Source organism: Theropithecus gelada, chromosome 5, assembly GCF_003255815.1.
Source record: "Theropithecus gelada isolate Dixy chromosome 5, Tgel_1.0, whole genome shotgun sequence".
In the NCBI taxonomy this organism is placed as follows: Eukaryota; Metazoa; Chordata; class Mammalia; order Primates; family Cercopithecidae; genus Theropithecus; species Theropithecus gelada.
Window position 1 is genome coordinate 25584606 of NC_037672.1, and position 15705 is coordinate 25600310.

The 15705-nt window shown below is 36.8% G+C and overlaps 1 protein-coding gene across 2 annotated transcripts in view; it reads left to right on the forward strand.

The window, feature by feature from the left end:
• Positions 1 to 15705, forward strand: part of TBC1D19 (TBC1 domain family member 19) — a 162127-nt gene that overhangs the window by 118726 nt on the left and 27696 nt on the right. For both annotated transcript variants that reach the window (XM_025385502.1, XM_025385503.1), the window contains 2 exons: positions 7976 to 8060; positions 10117 to 10161. In XM_025385502.1, coding sequence (XP_025241287.1) covers positions 7976 to 8060; positions 10117 to 10161 — 130 coding nt within the window. The remainder of the gene's footprint in view (positions 1 to 7975; positions 8061 to 10116; positions 10162 to 15705) is intronic.

Sequence of the window (15705 nt, forward strand, 5' to 3'; positions counted from 1 at the left end):
TTCAGCCATTATTTGTTCAAATATTCTCTCTACCCCTTCCTCAATTTCTCTTATCTTTCTGAGACTCCTACCATGCATATCGGTTGGCTTGGTGGTGTCCCATAAGTTCCTATGGCTCTGTTAACTTCAATTTTTTTTTTCTTTCTATTTTACAGACTCAATTATTTTCATTTCCCTGTCTTCAAGTTTGCTGATTCTTTCTTCTACCTGCTCAAATCTGTCTTTGAATCCCTCTACTGAGTTTTTATTTTACTATTATACCTTCCAGCTCCATAATGTCCTTTTGGTTTCTTTTTTGGTTTGCTATTTCTTTATTGATGTTTCCATTTTGCTGATATATTTTTTCTTTATTTTCTCCACATTTATTTAGTTTTTTGAGAATCTATGGACAGTTGTTTTAAAGTCTTTCTATAGTAGATCTGCTATCAGGTCTTTTTCAAGGACAGTTGTCAATTTTTTTTTTTTTTTTTTGGCCCTTTAAATGGGCCGTACGTTTCAAGTTCTTTGTATTATTTGTGATTTTGTTGTTGTTGTTAAAAATGGGACATATAAATCTAATAATGTGGAATATCTGGAAATCAGATTCTTTTTCTTCCCTGGGTTTTTGTTGTTGTTTTTATTGTTTTAGTTTTAGTTTTTTTGAATATTGTTGTTTTCCTTCTGCCCAGGATCAGCCTGAGGTATAAATCTAACATCATCTTGGGTCTTTCCTTAGCCTTCACTTTTCCTTGAGCATATGTGGTCACTTTCTGATTTCCCCCATATACACAGTTGTTTTTGAATAACCTAGTCTTTAACATCTGGCTCCCAAAGGGAATAAAAGAGAAAATAAAGAGGAGGGAGAGCATTGTTCCTTTAAATCTTCTGAAAATTACTTCAACCAGAGGGGAAGGGGCTTGCAACAATCAAGGGAGGTTCAAAAACAGTGTTTCCTTCTTTTGGTCTTCACCCTCACTTCTTTGTTTACACCTCTCTGTTCAGAAGAAGCAGTCAGAGTACAGATACCAAATATTTGGAGGATGGCATGCTTTTCTCCCTTTCTGGGTCCTTCAAGCTGCTTGTAAGCTGCTCCTGGGACTCATGCATTCCTGCCTGTCAAGGAGATTGGGGTGGGGGATGCATATATGTGGCTATGCTAGAAGCTGACATTGATCAAAATTAACTGCAATTTACCATCCAAGCTTTATCCTAAAAGTTGCAAGACTTCAGTAGACTCCAGAGTTCTAAAATAATTACATCAGACAGTTGCTGCCAGTGCAATTTTTGTCTAGGTGGGGAGACAGATTCTTGGTGCTTCCTACTGCACCATCTTCCCGGAATCCACTTTATAGATGATTCTTACAACAACCCTGGGAGGTAGTTTTATTCCCCTTTTACAGATGAAGAAGCAGAGGCTTAGATCCCAAGCCCATCCAGCTATCAGGACTCCAAGCCAGGGGTGTCCATTTTCAAAGCTAGTAAGCCACATTGCCCTTTATTTTTTGAAAATTTGTATCAGGGCAGTGTTGTAAAAAGTGATTCTTGAAAATCTATCATTTGAAAATTTCTAAATTTGATTGGATAAAAATGTAAGAGCATCACAAATGAAAAAGTTGTATAATAGTTTTACATTAAAGTGATTGCCCAATTCATATGTCATTTCTTATGTGCTTTTTATTATAAAAATAATTTATTTCTCAGAAACATTTACCATAAATATATTTTCCAGAAATAAAACAAAGCTTTAGGACAAAGTAAATCTTTTGTGGCTATCTGTAGACATTTTAGGTATAACTTTGCCATATTAGCATAGTTCAGACTTACACATTCAGTTTCTTATAACTCTTCTAAATGAAGTAAATTACTATCGTGTAGCTTCATCCTCATAAAGTTTTAATTTTTACTTAATTAGTAATTAATCCAGGTTAGATTTTGTAGTTAATTTGATTGAAATTGTCATCTTCATATAATCATACCATTTTCTAGCAGATTTATAACTGAACGGTCATTTCCATACAGATACAAAAATTAGAATCTCAGAAGTTAAAGCAACTCAGATTAGAATAAGAGTTGACAGCTCTTTGCTTGTATCCCAGGGTTGCACACCAGTACGTACTGTCTAACATACCACTTCTGGCATTATCACCTTACAGTTGCCAATATTTTCTTTAGAACAGTCTCAGATATCTTGTCTTCTCTAGGGCAGCAGGGACTCTAGGGAGATATATTTAATCATAGAGCTTCTTCTAAAATTACTGTGCTTCTACGAGTCTGCTAAACTAAGGGAAAGTTAATACAAATGTTTCCTTAGGAATTGTTTTTCCTCTAGGCAATAGTAGAAAGTTGTTTGTAAGTATATTTTCTTGTTGTATTATTTTACCCTAATTATATATGTTTATTGTAGTATTTGTTGATTGGTTCTATTAGTTTATTATTGCTGCCATAAATTTAGTTGAATTTGAAATGGGTTTCACTGGGCTTGAATCAAGGCATTGGCAGGGCTCTGTTGCTTGTGGATGCTCCAGAGGAGAATCTGGGTTTTTCGTGCCCTTTCTAGAACCTAGAGTGCACCTGTATTCCTTGACTTGTGGCCCCTTCCTCTGTCTTCAAGGCCAGCAGAGAGCATCATCACATCTCTTTCTGACTTTGACCTTGCTGCTTCTCTCTTTCATGTATGAGAATCCTTGGTTACATTGGGCCCAACCAGACAATCCTAAATAATCTCCCCATTTAAAGATCTTCTATTTTATCACATCTGCATAATCCCATTTGTCACATAAGTCACATTTTGTGTGACTGTACCAGAATACCTGAGGCTAGGTAATTTACAAAGAAAAGAGGCTTATTTGGCTCATGATTCTGGTGGCTGGAAAGTCTAAGATTGGACAGCCTATCTAGTGAAAGTCTTATGCTGCTTGTACTCATGGCACAAAATGGAAGGGTAACTAGGTATATACAAAGAGACCAAACATGAGAAGGAGCAACCTGCTTTCACGGCAACTAGTCCTGTCCCACAGAGATACTTTAAGCTATTCATAAAGGATCTGCCCACATGACCCAGACACCTCCCATCAGGCCCATCTCCCAGCACTACCACATTGGAAATCAAATTTTAACAGGAGTTTTCACAGGGACAAACCATATCCAAACTGGTAGCACACAAATTTCAGGGATTAGGATGCGTACATCTTTGGGGGCCATTATGCTACCTACCACAGTGGTATGTGAAAGTTTGGCAGGAGAAGAGATTAATATTTATAAATTTAGAATTTTTAGAGCCCAATGGTTTTTCTTAATTATTGGAAAATATTTATTATATTAATAGGTCAAAAAATAAAATTCACGTTTATCTTAATAGATGCCAAAAATTTATGTGAGACCGTATTTGATAATATCAATTAAAAAAAATTTAATTGTAGTAAAACAAATCACAACATAAAATTGACGACTTAACCATATCTAAGGGTACAGTTTAGCACTATTTGTTCTGCAACTTAATATTCATGTTTATACTAACTTTTTATACACTAGAAATCAAGTATTAATATATTTTCTTGACATAATAGTGTTTATCTGAAACCAACATTGGTGATATTAATGTAAGTTAATGTTACTCATTAGTGAAATACTAGAGATGTTCCCACTAAAGGAAGGAAAGAACATATCGTTTTGGAATTTCTCAACAATAGAATAAGAAAAATAAAGTAATAAATAACTGAAAGAACACAACATTATTGTTAACTATAGATATTTAAAAATTCAAGGGATTGGACTGAAAGCCAGTAGAACTAATAAGATGATTCAGTTAACTGCCTCTTTACCAAATAAAATATTAAAATCCCTTACTCTTTTAAATATGAGTAATAATCATTTAGACTATGTAATAGAAAATAGAGTTAGGCAACATAAGGGATTGAACTTACACAGCCCCCTTTTAGACTGTAAACATATGGAAATGCTGGAAAAAGAAAACAAGGGATATAAATATACAGCCAAATAGCCATCACATTTTTCAATGCGTATACTCTGTGACTGGGCAATTCTATTCCTGTGTATTTGTTCTACAGAGACACTCATATGTGTAAAATGATGCAGTAAAAGGCTAATTGTTTTGGTATTGTCAGAAACAGCATAAAGTTGAAAATGAATGTTCATATATTGGGGAGTAACCCATTAAATAAATCATGGAATACATATTCAGTGAAACATGATACAGCCCTTTAAAAATGAATGCAGTGGGTCAAACTCAGTGGCTCACGCCTGTAATCCCAGCACTTTGGAAGACTGAGGCAGGAGGATTACTTGAGCCCAAGAGTTCAAGACCAGCCTGGGCAACATAAATAGACCCTGTCTCTACCAAAAAAAACAAAAAAAGAAAAAAAATGAGGCAGCTCTGTATATACTGATATGAAAAGATCTCTTTAATGCATTAAGTTTGTTTAAAAAAGCAGGTACCAAACATTGTGTATGGTGCTCCTACCACTGGAGCTGAAACTACTCTTGTCAAGGTCATCAAGAACTAAATCCAATGACCAATTATCCACCCTCCTTTTAACTAATCTCTCAACAGCATATGATTCATTTGTGCTGTTTCTTCACTTGGGTTTCAAGACACCACATTCTTTTTAGTTTTCCTCTTATTTTTCTAGTCACCAGTGGCAAATTCAGCATTTTGCGGACCTAAAGCTTATACAATTTGGAGGGCCTTCTTTAAGACAGAGAGTATCATATTATAAATACAAAACCAGATAAGAACATGTATTTTTGTTTTGAATGAGGAAAAATTTGTAACAAATTATTAGAACTATAGAGATTCAGGTCTTTTTCTTCTGAGATCTTATTAAGCAGTTTACTAGACACATACATAGAAATGCTTTCTGATTACACACTGACTTACTTTCCTTGCCTAGGACACTCTGTGTCTCCCAGCAACTTGCAGCACTCACAGAGCATCATGGTAAATCCACTTTTGATGGTTACTCACTACTCCGTTGTCTAGGCTGGTTCCTTCTCTTTTCTCCAATATCCTAGGATGCCTCAGGTCTCAGTTCTTGGTCTCCTTTTCTCTAGTTACACTCACTTACTTGATGATTTCACCAAGCTCACCTATTTTGTGGCTTTCAGTACCATATATATGTTGATAACTCTCAAATTTGTATCTTCAGTTTAAAATTTTCTTCTATACTCCATACAAATATCTCCAGTTACCTCTTCAATTTTTCCATTTAGGTGTCTTGCAGACATCTCAAACTTAGCATGTTGAAAAATGAACCCATGATCTCGCTCCCCAAACTGTTCTGCCTGCCACTTTCCCTGTTAAAGGCATTCCACTTGCTGAGATCAAACATCCTTCTACTTCCAACTTCCACATGTTACTCTCCTTGACTCCTGTCTTTCTGCAAAATATCATCTCAATCTATCAGTAACTCCTGTTAGCCCTGCCTTCACAATGTATTTAGAGTCTGACCACTTTTTCCCACTTTCACTGTGTTGTAAGATGGGTTCCCAGGGAAGCCAATTTAGATGGAGACCAGCAGGCCAAAGATTTATTAGGGAGTGCTCTTGGAATCAACACATGTAGCAGTCCAGTGAATGAAGCAAGATTGAGCATAAGGACAAGTCTAGCTGCAATACAGTTTAAATGAAACCCTCAGCCAATGCTGCAGAGAGTTCTAAAGATGGGATAAACTGTCAGACCCATCCTGAGCTGGGGACAAGAATTTCAGACTTTTTTCCCTTGCATCCTCTTCATCAGATGTAGGCCATTTCAGGAAACGGGCGTGACCTTGATATTTGAGCAAAATAGCTCTCTTCAGCAGAGGTAGTCCATGAAAAGAGCTGGCTGCTGAGGGTTATTTGCTACAGCACTACCAGCTGCTATAAGTCAGTCCTTCATTCCTAGAGGAGGCTCTCTGGGTGGTGTGTCATACATCTGCCACACACTGCTGCCATCTTAGTGAAAGCTACTGTCAATAGTCTCCTAACAAGTCTCCTGGAATGCTCTTGCACATATATCCACATGCTGAGTTTCTCAACTCCTTTCAATATTTGATTAGGTATCACCTTCTCAAGGAAACCTCCCCTGAACAGCCTCTTTAAAGTGTCAGCCACTCTTTCTGTGTTCCCCTTTATCTTGTTTCCATAGCACTTGCTACCTAATATACTATATAATATAATTATCTATCATATTTGCTATTTATCACACACATTTTGCTCCATCATAATTAAACTCCATAAAAGAGGTGTTTTGTTTGTTTCCTTTTATATATTCCAAACACAAGGAACAGTACCTGGTGCATAGTAGGGGCAGAAGAAGAGAATTAGTGAACTGACTAAAAAATAATCTGAGGAAGTCATCCAGAATGGAACAGGGGGGATAAAAGTAAGTAAAAGGCATGGCAGGTTGAATATGTGTAGGTAAATCTTACAGCTCCCAGGAGTCAGGCAGAAGTAGATAGAGAAAATGTGGGAGAGGCATGGTTCAATTAAAAATGCCCAAAGCAATTGACCAGAAAGGTGGTCTAGTTTTTGGAATTAAAATAACTAAAGGTGTACATATTTAGCCATAAGTAAATTCACTCTAGTGTTGTTTGTCGTTGGGGAAAAGTGGAAATAATTAAATGTTCAACAACAATACAGGTTAAATAAATTATTGTTCTTTCATACAGTGGAATATTCTACAACATAAAAATGTGTAGGAAATATTTATCTTACAATAGTGAAAGGAAACTATGTATAATCCTGTTTGGTTTGAAAAAATTATATGTATGAGTATGTTAAAAAACAGTCTGAAAGGATATACCTCAAATTATTAAGACTGATGGGATTATGGCTGTGTCCCCTTTTGTTGATCATCCATATTTCTTTATTTTTAAAATTAATTTAATTTTTTTTTTTTAAATAGAGATGAGGTTTCACCATGTTGATCAGGCTGGTCTTGAATTCCTGGGCTCAAGTGATCCTCCTGCTTTGGCCTCCCGAAGTGCTGGGGTCATAGGCGTGAGCTACCGTGCCCAGCCAATTCTCTATATTTCTAAATTTATCATTAATATGTATCACTTATGTAGTCATTTAAAATATAATGAAAACAATGCAGTGGCAGTGGTTGATACACATTCCACCATTAAATCTGACTGATGCCCAATCTCCATTACCTATCCTTTTTTCCAAAGCTGTATCCCCTTTCTTGTGTCTTGGACACAAGGATTTTTCCTCTGCCTTCACTCTTGCTGCTAGTTCAGCCCTGACTCTGTGCCCCTGTTCTGCCTTTTCAGTCATCTTGAATTCTTATCTTGGTAATATTTTTAGAATCCCAGATATTCTAATACCAGGACTCAGATTTCCTGTCACTAATGGCCTTACTGGGTCTTGGACTCCTGCTCCCAAATTCCAGGCTGATGTCCTCAATCTAGTACCTCCTAATGGACATCCTGGTTCCTGACTTTCTACTGTGCCTATTTTCATCTCCACGTAGGGTTGACATACTCTACCCTATTTAGCTTCTACCCTTTATTAGGTAACCACTTGTGGTACTGCTGCTGCTATCCTTTCTAAGTACCACGAGTTGCCTTCCCTCCCACCCTGACATGCCTAACTGCCTGATGCATCCCAGCAAGAGTCAAGTTCATTTCCTGCACTTCCCAAATTGCTCTGTGTCACAATAGTTATTCAGGGTCTTCTCCATACATTTTTCATCTGTTAAATTTCTCCCAGGTGTTTGTCTTGTCCAGATAGAAAACACAAGAGAATAATCAACTGTTAGTTAGCAGTTTGCATTTTCTGTTCTTCAAAGTTGAGGTAGCAAATGGTGAGAACTCTTTGGAAGAACTTGGCATCCCACTGTAATGCTTACCAAAGGTATACCGATAAAGGGCATTCTTCCCACTGCAAGGCATGGTACTTGAACTTGAAGGATGCCTCCTGAATAGGAAATAATGAATTACCTAGTTTTATAATAGTGCTTAATTGCTTTTTTTTTTTCCAATGTTATATTCAGGTATTACTTTGTTTTTCCCGGGATACATCTGTGTTGAGTCACTTTGCATACAACAGTGCCTCGCCACCAAAATCATACATAAGAGGTAAATTTTTAATAATTTTAAGGAAGTATTAAGACTTACATAATCATGCCAAGAATTTTTTTTTTGGAGATAGTGGTGTTGCCAAATTATTTTACTATAAGTTACTTAAGATTTCTCTCAGATGACCGTAATCATCCTTTCATACCTCAAATCAGTGCCCAAGTAATTTATCACAAATCATGGGAAAGTGGTTCCCAGAAGCAGCATTTCAACTTACTTTCTCTGTCTTCTCTGTGTACTCTACCATTTATTGTTGTTTTTATGTCTTATCTGTTGACTTTTCTTTTTCTTTCTATGAGTTTATAACACAGATTTGCTTTTTCTACTTTTTAAAAAATCTATATTTCTTCTCTCAAAATGCTCCACCACACTTAAAACTTTGATATAATTTATATGCTTTTAGCTCTCCAATTTCTAGTTTAGTTATTTTTCTCCTCTTTATCACCAGCTGCTTATAAAATATCAATATCCTGCCGTCATCTGAAGATATAAATAACTTCAGCTGAATGCCCTTCCCAACTTTTCCTTTTTATTAAATAGTGAACACCTAACACTGAAAGCTCAGACTTCATTGTGTATGGTCATTCTGCCATTTCCACGAAAAAAGAAACTGTTTCTCCTGTATCTCTTATGTCTGAACTGCCTGCCTGATTGTTCCACCTCCTACCCTAGGAGAGGCCACATAACCTTGTGCTGGATTTGGGCTACCCCTAACTTAAGGTTTTCTGAGGTCCATTGCTTCTAAATTCAATTTATGGAAACCTTTTATTTGTTTCTTTAAGTCATCTGCTGAAAAACCGATTGTAAACTTAATTATCTACTGAGCTCACCTCTAAACTCAGCCAGGATTTTAAGGCCTTTTACCACTTGATACTGTCTTAACCTAACTAACTTTGCTTCCCTGATTTTTCCACAATACCCCATATTCATTCTAGCCTCCCTATAGTCCCTGCATATGGAAGGCTTCCCACTCTCCAATCTTAAAAATCATATTTCCTTGAAGAACTAGCCTGTACCTCACCATGTCCACCAACGCATCATCCATTTCTCTCTCCTTTGAACTTCTAAACACTTAAAGTCTATGCTAGAAAAGTTAGCAAATATACCCTAATGTTTCATGGTTTAGTCTGGACTACAAACCACATGGTTGAGGGTTTGCCTCTCAGCACCTAGTCCAGTAATCAGTTTTATCTACCTACCTACCTACCTACCTATTCATTATTCCATTCTCTTCTTGCTCACAAGATCAGTCCTTTTTGTCTCCACCCTAACCTGAACTGCTTACATTTCTTATTCTTCATTTCATCTCTGTCACCACCCCTAACAAAAATAAAAAACTTTTTTTTTCACTAAAAATATTACTCTTAGCCCAGTACAAAAATACAAGTAACTTTTCAATAAACTCAAAAGTGTTAGAAAAACTGTCAAGGTAAAAGCTATTTAAAGATATTCAGTGGAAGATGGAAAAAACTGAGAACTTTTCAGAGTTTTGAAGGAAAGATACTTTTTAAAACTCTGTTAAATATTTGATTATTGTGAATATACTTTACTTTTCTGGGACAATTCTGATTTCAAATATTCAGCCCCATTCTGAAATCATGTTAACTGTTCTGGTATTCAGAAAATATGACCACCATACAGCTGGTCATTTAATTTTTAACTTTCAGCACATTCCATAAAGATGTAAACACAGTATTGCAAAGCTTAAGACTTGCTTTAATGAATAGATTAGACTTATTTATGATTAGCAAAAAATTTTATGCATAATAAATAGATATTTCTCTTAAGTGCCTAAGGAACTTGAAAGTGTTTGTTCTTTTGGTTGTTTTGTGTTGCTTCTGTTGCACTTAGGTTCGTATTACTTTAATTTATGAAAGAGTTTGCTAATACCAAAAGATTGGCTGGTAAATTTTTAACTAAATTCCATATCATGAAATGACATATCAGTTTATAGTAGTTTTTAAAATTCCATTGTTAGTACATTCACAAAATAAGTTGATTTTTAAAGATTTATTTACTTAATCATATTGAAATCCTCTATGGTTTTCTCTTATAGGAAAACTAGGACTGGAAGAATATGCTGTCTTTTACCCACCAAATGGTAAGAGTAATGCTATTGCTTCCTCTAGTGGGAAGTGAAAAAATTACAACTTTTATAATCGAAATGTGACTTTCTTATTCTCTCTTTAATGGATAATCATTTATTATCTAAAATAAACCTTCCGTAGAATGTATAATTTAATGAAATCGTCCACATTTATGGTAGGTTTGTGCTAAATTATGCATACTCTCTCTGACTCTCCCTGGGACCAACAGTAAACCTGTGAGAGAGCTGAGGATGCTTAGATCTAAGTCCAAGGCACTTCGTTTTCCTGTGAAGAACACTAGCTAGTCCAATGAGGACCTTCCTTTTGGGTTTATTGGAGCTGGGCTTTACTCAATTGAGTGGATTGTCTTGTATTGCACCTTATTGTTCTCATAATTTGACCAGTGTAGTATTTATGAAATAAAAAGATTATTAAAAGGTATCACTGAAATCACCTATTTTGATGTTATAAAGTGATCAGATACATAATGACCTCATTAGACATTAAATGTTATTTTGAGATTACTAGACAGGTTTTAAGATATGCTTCTTGGAAAAGCAATATATAGCAGTCCTTATGATAATACTAAGTTGCATCTTCAAGAAGTTATTTTACTCCAGCAGAGTTAAGAACATGGGTTTTGTAATCCAGCAGACCTGGTTTCAGATCCCAGTTCTGCCAGTTTACCCTATGACCTCAGGTAAGTTACATGACTTCTCTGAACTTCAGGTTCATCATCTGTACTATGTGGATAATACATTAAATGAGATATGGTATATAAAACCACAAAGTGCCTGACATGTAGTGAGTGCTCAGAAAATGTAGCTGTTATGAGTGTGTTTAACTTTACTGACCACTATATCTAAAACTCATACGTGGCTTTAGCTTTCATGGCGCTGTTCTCTCCCTGTGTCTCTCAATATGGAGTCTCAGTTTCTTTCATGGGCCATCTACCTCTGTCCCTCTTTTGATATCTCACTGTTGTTCTGCTGCTCTTCTCTTTTCTTACTTTTATCTAGGGGCTGCCATTTGCTTTCATGATTCTATCTATTGTTAATTACTCTAAAATATCTCCAGTTCGTACTTCTCCCATAATTACCTCAGGCTTAATATGTCCCAGCCTGAACTCACTATTTTATCCTCCTATGCCCACCCCCCAAAAGAAAAAAAAGAAACTAAATTAAAAAACAAAAAACAAAAACCCACCTATTTCTCCCTCAGTTAAATTATCATCTTCCTAGTAACTCGAGGCCATCCTAGATTTCTCTCCACCTTGTCCCCAACTCATCTAATAAGTCGCCAGGACCTTCCAATTTTATCTTCCAAATACATCTGGGACCCTCTCTTCCACAGCATCCTTGCTGCCTTGTCTCCTTTCAGTTCTTACTATCTCTAGCTTGTTAATTGCATCAACCACGTAACTGGTCCCTCTTCCCACAGTCTTTTCTAGGTTTGCTGTCTTTTACACTGCTCACTGAGTTATACATCTAAAGTGAAAATCTGCAAACTGCCATTTTTTTCCAAGTGTTCTTAATGGCTTCTCATCTCTTAACAAGTAATATTCAAGCTTCTCAGCATGACATACGAGGACCTCTTGAATCTGTTCCCTATAATCTACCTCCTAGCTTCATTTCCCACCATTTCCCATCTCATTTTTTAATCACAGCAATATCAAACTCTATTATTTATACCCACAGCTACATACTCTCACGAAAGCACTATGCTGCTTCCTGTCTCATCACTTCTCATGTTTCCATGCTTAGAATAGCCCATCTAACCTTTCTTCACCTGGCTGTCATCAAGCTCAGTTTAGGCATGATCCTCTTTCAGGAAGCTTTCCCTAAAATCCCCAGGTTAGGCTAAGGGCCCTTCCTCTAGACTCCTGTAATACCTAGTCTAAAATCTTTAGTATCTCTAGCTATGTTATCTTGATATTGTTTGTTTATACTTTATCTCCTCTTCTTAATTGCAAGTTTCTTATAGTTCAGAACCATATCATTCATTTTTGTTGTATCTAGCATGTAATAGGACTGTAATGAGTATTTATTTGAACTCAATTAGAGGTTTGTTAATTTTATGTATTACCATTGTTACATCTATTATCCCAGAAACTTACTTTTATAGTAACTTTTTATATTTATCTAAGAAGCAAGAAACAATAACAAATAAAATACCTCTGAATAGTCAAAAGAGTTGTCCATGGACTCAAGTTCTTCTCTCCATCCATAGAAGAGTTTTTTCAACTTAGTTTAGAATATATTAGCTTTTACTTAACACACATGTCTAACAAATTGGTTAACTCTTTTTTATGCCTCCTGCAAAAATGGAAGCATGGAAAAGGCTGATATAGATATGAAAAATTAGCAACAACAGTGAGAAGTGAAAAGGGGACTTCACAAAGGAAAATACAAGAGCTGTAAAACAGCGTATTAGACCACTCCAGCAAATCAGTCTGGGGCCATTTTATGTAAAAGCCAATAATGCTGTGCCCTTTAAGAAGTTATCACTAGGTTGCAGCATATTATAATTTATCATCTTTATAACGAGCTCAAGACACCAAAAGAAAACTTGCTGTAGTAATAATTGTAACAGTATAGTTATAGCAGCAGCAGCAGCAGCAGCAAACATTTTCCAAGCAGTACTATATCCCAGGCAATGTGTTAAATATATGACATGTATTAATTCATTTAGTCCTTACAAGAACCTATGAGGAAGGTACTAATATTATCCCTATTTGCAGATAAAGAAACTGAGGCATAGAGTGTTAACCTGCCCAACAGGTGAGTGACAAAGCCAAGCTTTGAATCCAAGCTGTCTGGCTTCAGAAGCAACATGCTTATCAGGATGCCCTACTGCCTGGGAAGATGTTGCTGAGCTCATTATAGTGAATTTGGGAAGAAAGGAAAGTAGTTAATGTAATGAAAAGGTAGAGGATGTATATAATAGGTTCTAGAAAGATTTTCATCCAAAATGAAAACTGTTTAATCCTTAATGAGATAAGCCCACAGCTGTTCATAAATTTAGTTCTACAGAATAATTTCTCCTCTCAGGTTGTTTTAGAACTTGCCAGAATCAAGAAGAACTCTTTTCTCTGGGCAATGATTCTGAAGTTTCAGAACAAGAAGAGACAAAGACCAGTCAATCTACTGTCCCTGCTTTTATTTTAAGCTCAAGGCAATATGTAGCAGCATTTTTATATTACCCACCCTGTTTTGAACCTCTGCCAAAGATAGTACTACTTCGAAATCTTGACACCTCTGTCACTGCTACCACCAAAACTGTTCTGGCTTTCTTGGTCTCAGGGGACCACACATAGAGGTTAGCCTGCAGCTAACTGACACACACTCATTCCCTGACCAAGCCAGTGCTTACAGGGAGGCAGAGGTTTTCTCACCACTACCCCCAACATGCCTATGATTACCTTCCCTGGGAAGGAAACGACAGGCCATGGTGGCATCAGACATTTTGTTCTCTCACTTCATGTGAAGCATCACCAATGGACAGATTTCCTCTAGTAGATTCACCGAACAGCTAGTGAGCAAAATTTCTGAACTGAGGGAGACTTCTCAGAAGAATTTTATAAGCTTTTTATATTTTTTATTATTATTCAACACATATAAATCATCTTTGTTCATTTGATAAGCATTTATTTAGCCTAGCTCACTGTTATAGGAGGGTGATCCACAGTAAATGATACAAATAAAGCACCTGCTGCCAAGGAGCTTACCTTCTAATAAGGGGAAAATAAAATCAATCAATCATAAATCAGTCAACAAAGGATGAACGAATGAAAGTAATTTCAAAGAGTGATGAACTTAACAATGAAAGGGAGCAAAAATTGTAGGAAGTTGGGATGAGTATAGCCATTTTAGATTAAGTAGTCAGGAAAGGTGCCTCTGAGGAGGTGGAATATGAACAGAGACAGACTGTATGGAGTGAACTATGCAACAAAATGGGAGAATGTTCCAGAAGAGAGTACACAGCATGTCTGAAGGCAGGAATAAGCTTGATGGTCTGAAGCTCACCAAGATGGCCAGTGTGACTGGCAATAGTGAGCAAAGCATTGACTGATACAAGGTGAGGTAGAAGAGGTAGATGGAGCTAGGTCAGTTAGCGAGATAGTTGATTTGAAGTCTTGTCTGGTAAGTCCAATGTCTGGGCTTCCTCAGGGAGTTTTTAATTAATTTTTTCCTATGAATGGGTTATACATTTTTATTTTTCACATGCCTAGTAATTTTTCTTATTGTTGAAAATGGAATATTTTGAATATAATCCTGTGGTATCACTAGAAATGGGAGTCTCTCTGTCCCCCTCCCCAAGAATTCATTGTTGTTGCTTGTTGTGGGTTCTAGGTGTTTGTTTAGTGACTTTTCTAAATTATTTTTATAAAGATTTTTATAAAGATATTTTATACAGATATTTTTATAAAGATATTTTTCATCTTGTATGCTCACTGAAGTCTTTATTTTACTAGAGTAACAGTCAGCTAGTGATTTCACAGATATTTTCTTAAATATCTAGAACCAAAAATAAAAAACACTCTCTCAGTCTTTGCAGATTGGCTGGGTATTGGGGCACTCCTTCAAGGCTTAGCCAGGCCATTTACAACTCTACCTTAGCCTTCACTTCCTGCTTGCACAGAGCCTAAAAGGTAGTCAGAGATGGAGCCTAAGATCTTCTCGGGTATTTTTTAGATTCCCCTGTATACACAGATGCTTTTCAAAGCCCGTATGCCCCAAGTAGCTCCTTCCCCAGCCTCTTTCTTCCCAGGCTTTTCAATATGTATACCACCACTCCCATCTTTTATTCCTTCCCATAGGTGGCTGCAGCTAGTATATATTTTCCTTTAAATGCTTTTGACAAATGCCTCTTGGCAGGCCATGTCAGTCCTGAAAAAGCTCAAGGATGAGGCAAATAAAATGAAGGCAATCTCCTGAGCCAGTCCCTCAGGTAGCTACTATATAGGTCAAAATACACAACCACAATTTTTTGTTACAGGATCCCCCTGGTACCAGCAAGCTGCATCAGGAATGTGAGCCATGGTCTTCATGGCTGCTACCAAGTTGGGGAGTAGGGTATGATAGGTGGGCAAATTAAAATGCCATATGCTCTCTTACTAAAATTCTTTCTTCACTAAACATTCCCCTGGTTGTTGTAAGTTTTTATTAAATTCCAGAGTTTGATTCTAACAGTTCCTGCCAGCTTAACCATTGCTTTAATGGAGGAATGGGGGGATTGGGAGTTCCCTACTCCACTCTTCTCAGTGACATCTCTCCTCCAATTCCTGATTAATGCTTTTTCTTTTTCTTTTTTTTTTTTTTCTCCCCCCAAGACAAAGTCTTGCTCTGTCGCCCAGGCTGGAATGCAGTGGCCAGATCATGAACTATTGCAGCCTCGACCTCCTGGGCTTAAGTGATCCTCCCACCGCAGCCTCCCAAGTAGCTGGAACTTCAGGCACACACCACCATGCTTGACTGATTTTTTTTGTATTTTTCGTATAGACAGGATTTTACCATGTTGCCGGGCTGGTCTTGAACACCTGGGCTCAAACAATCTGC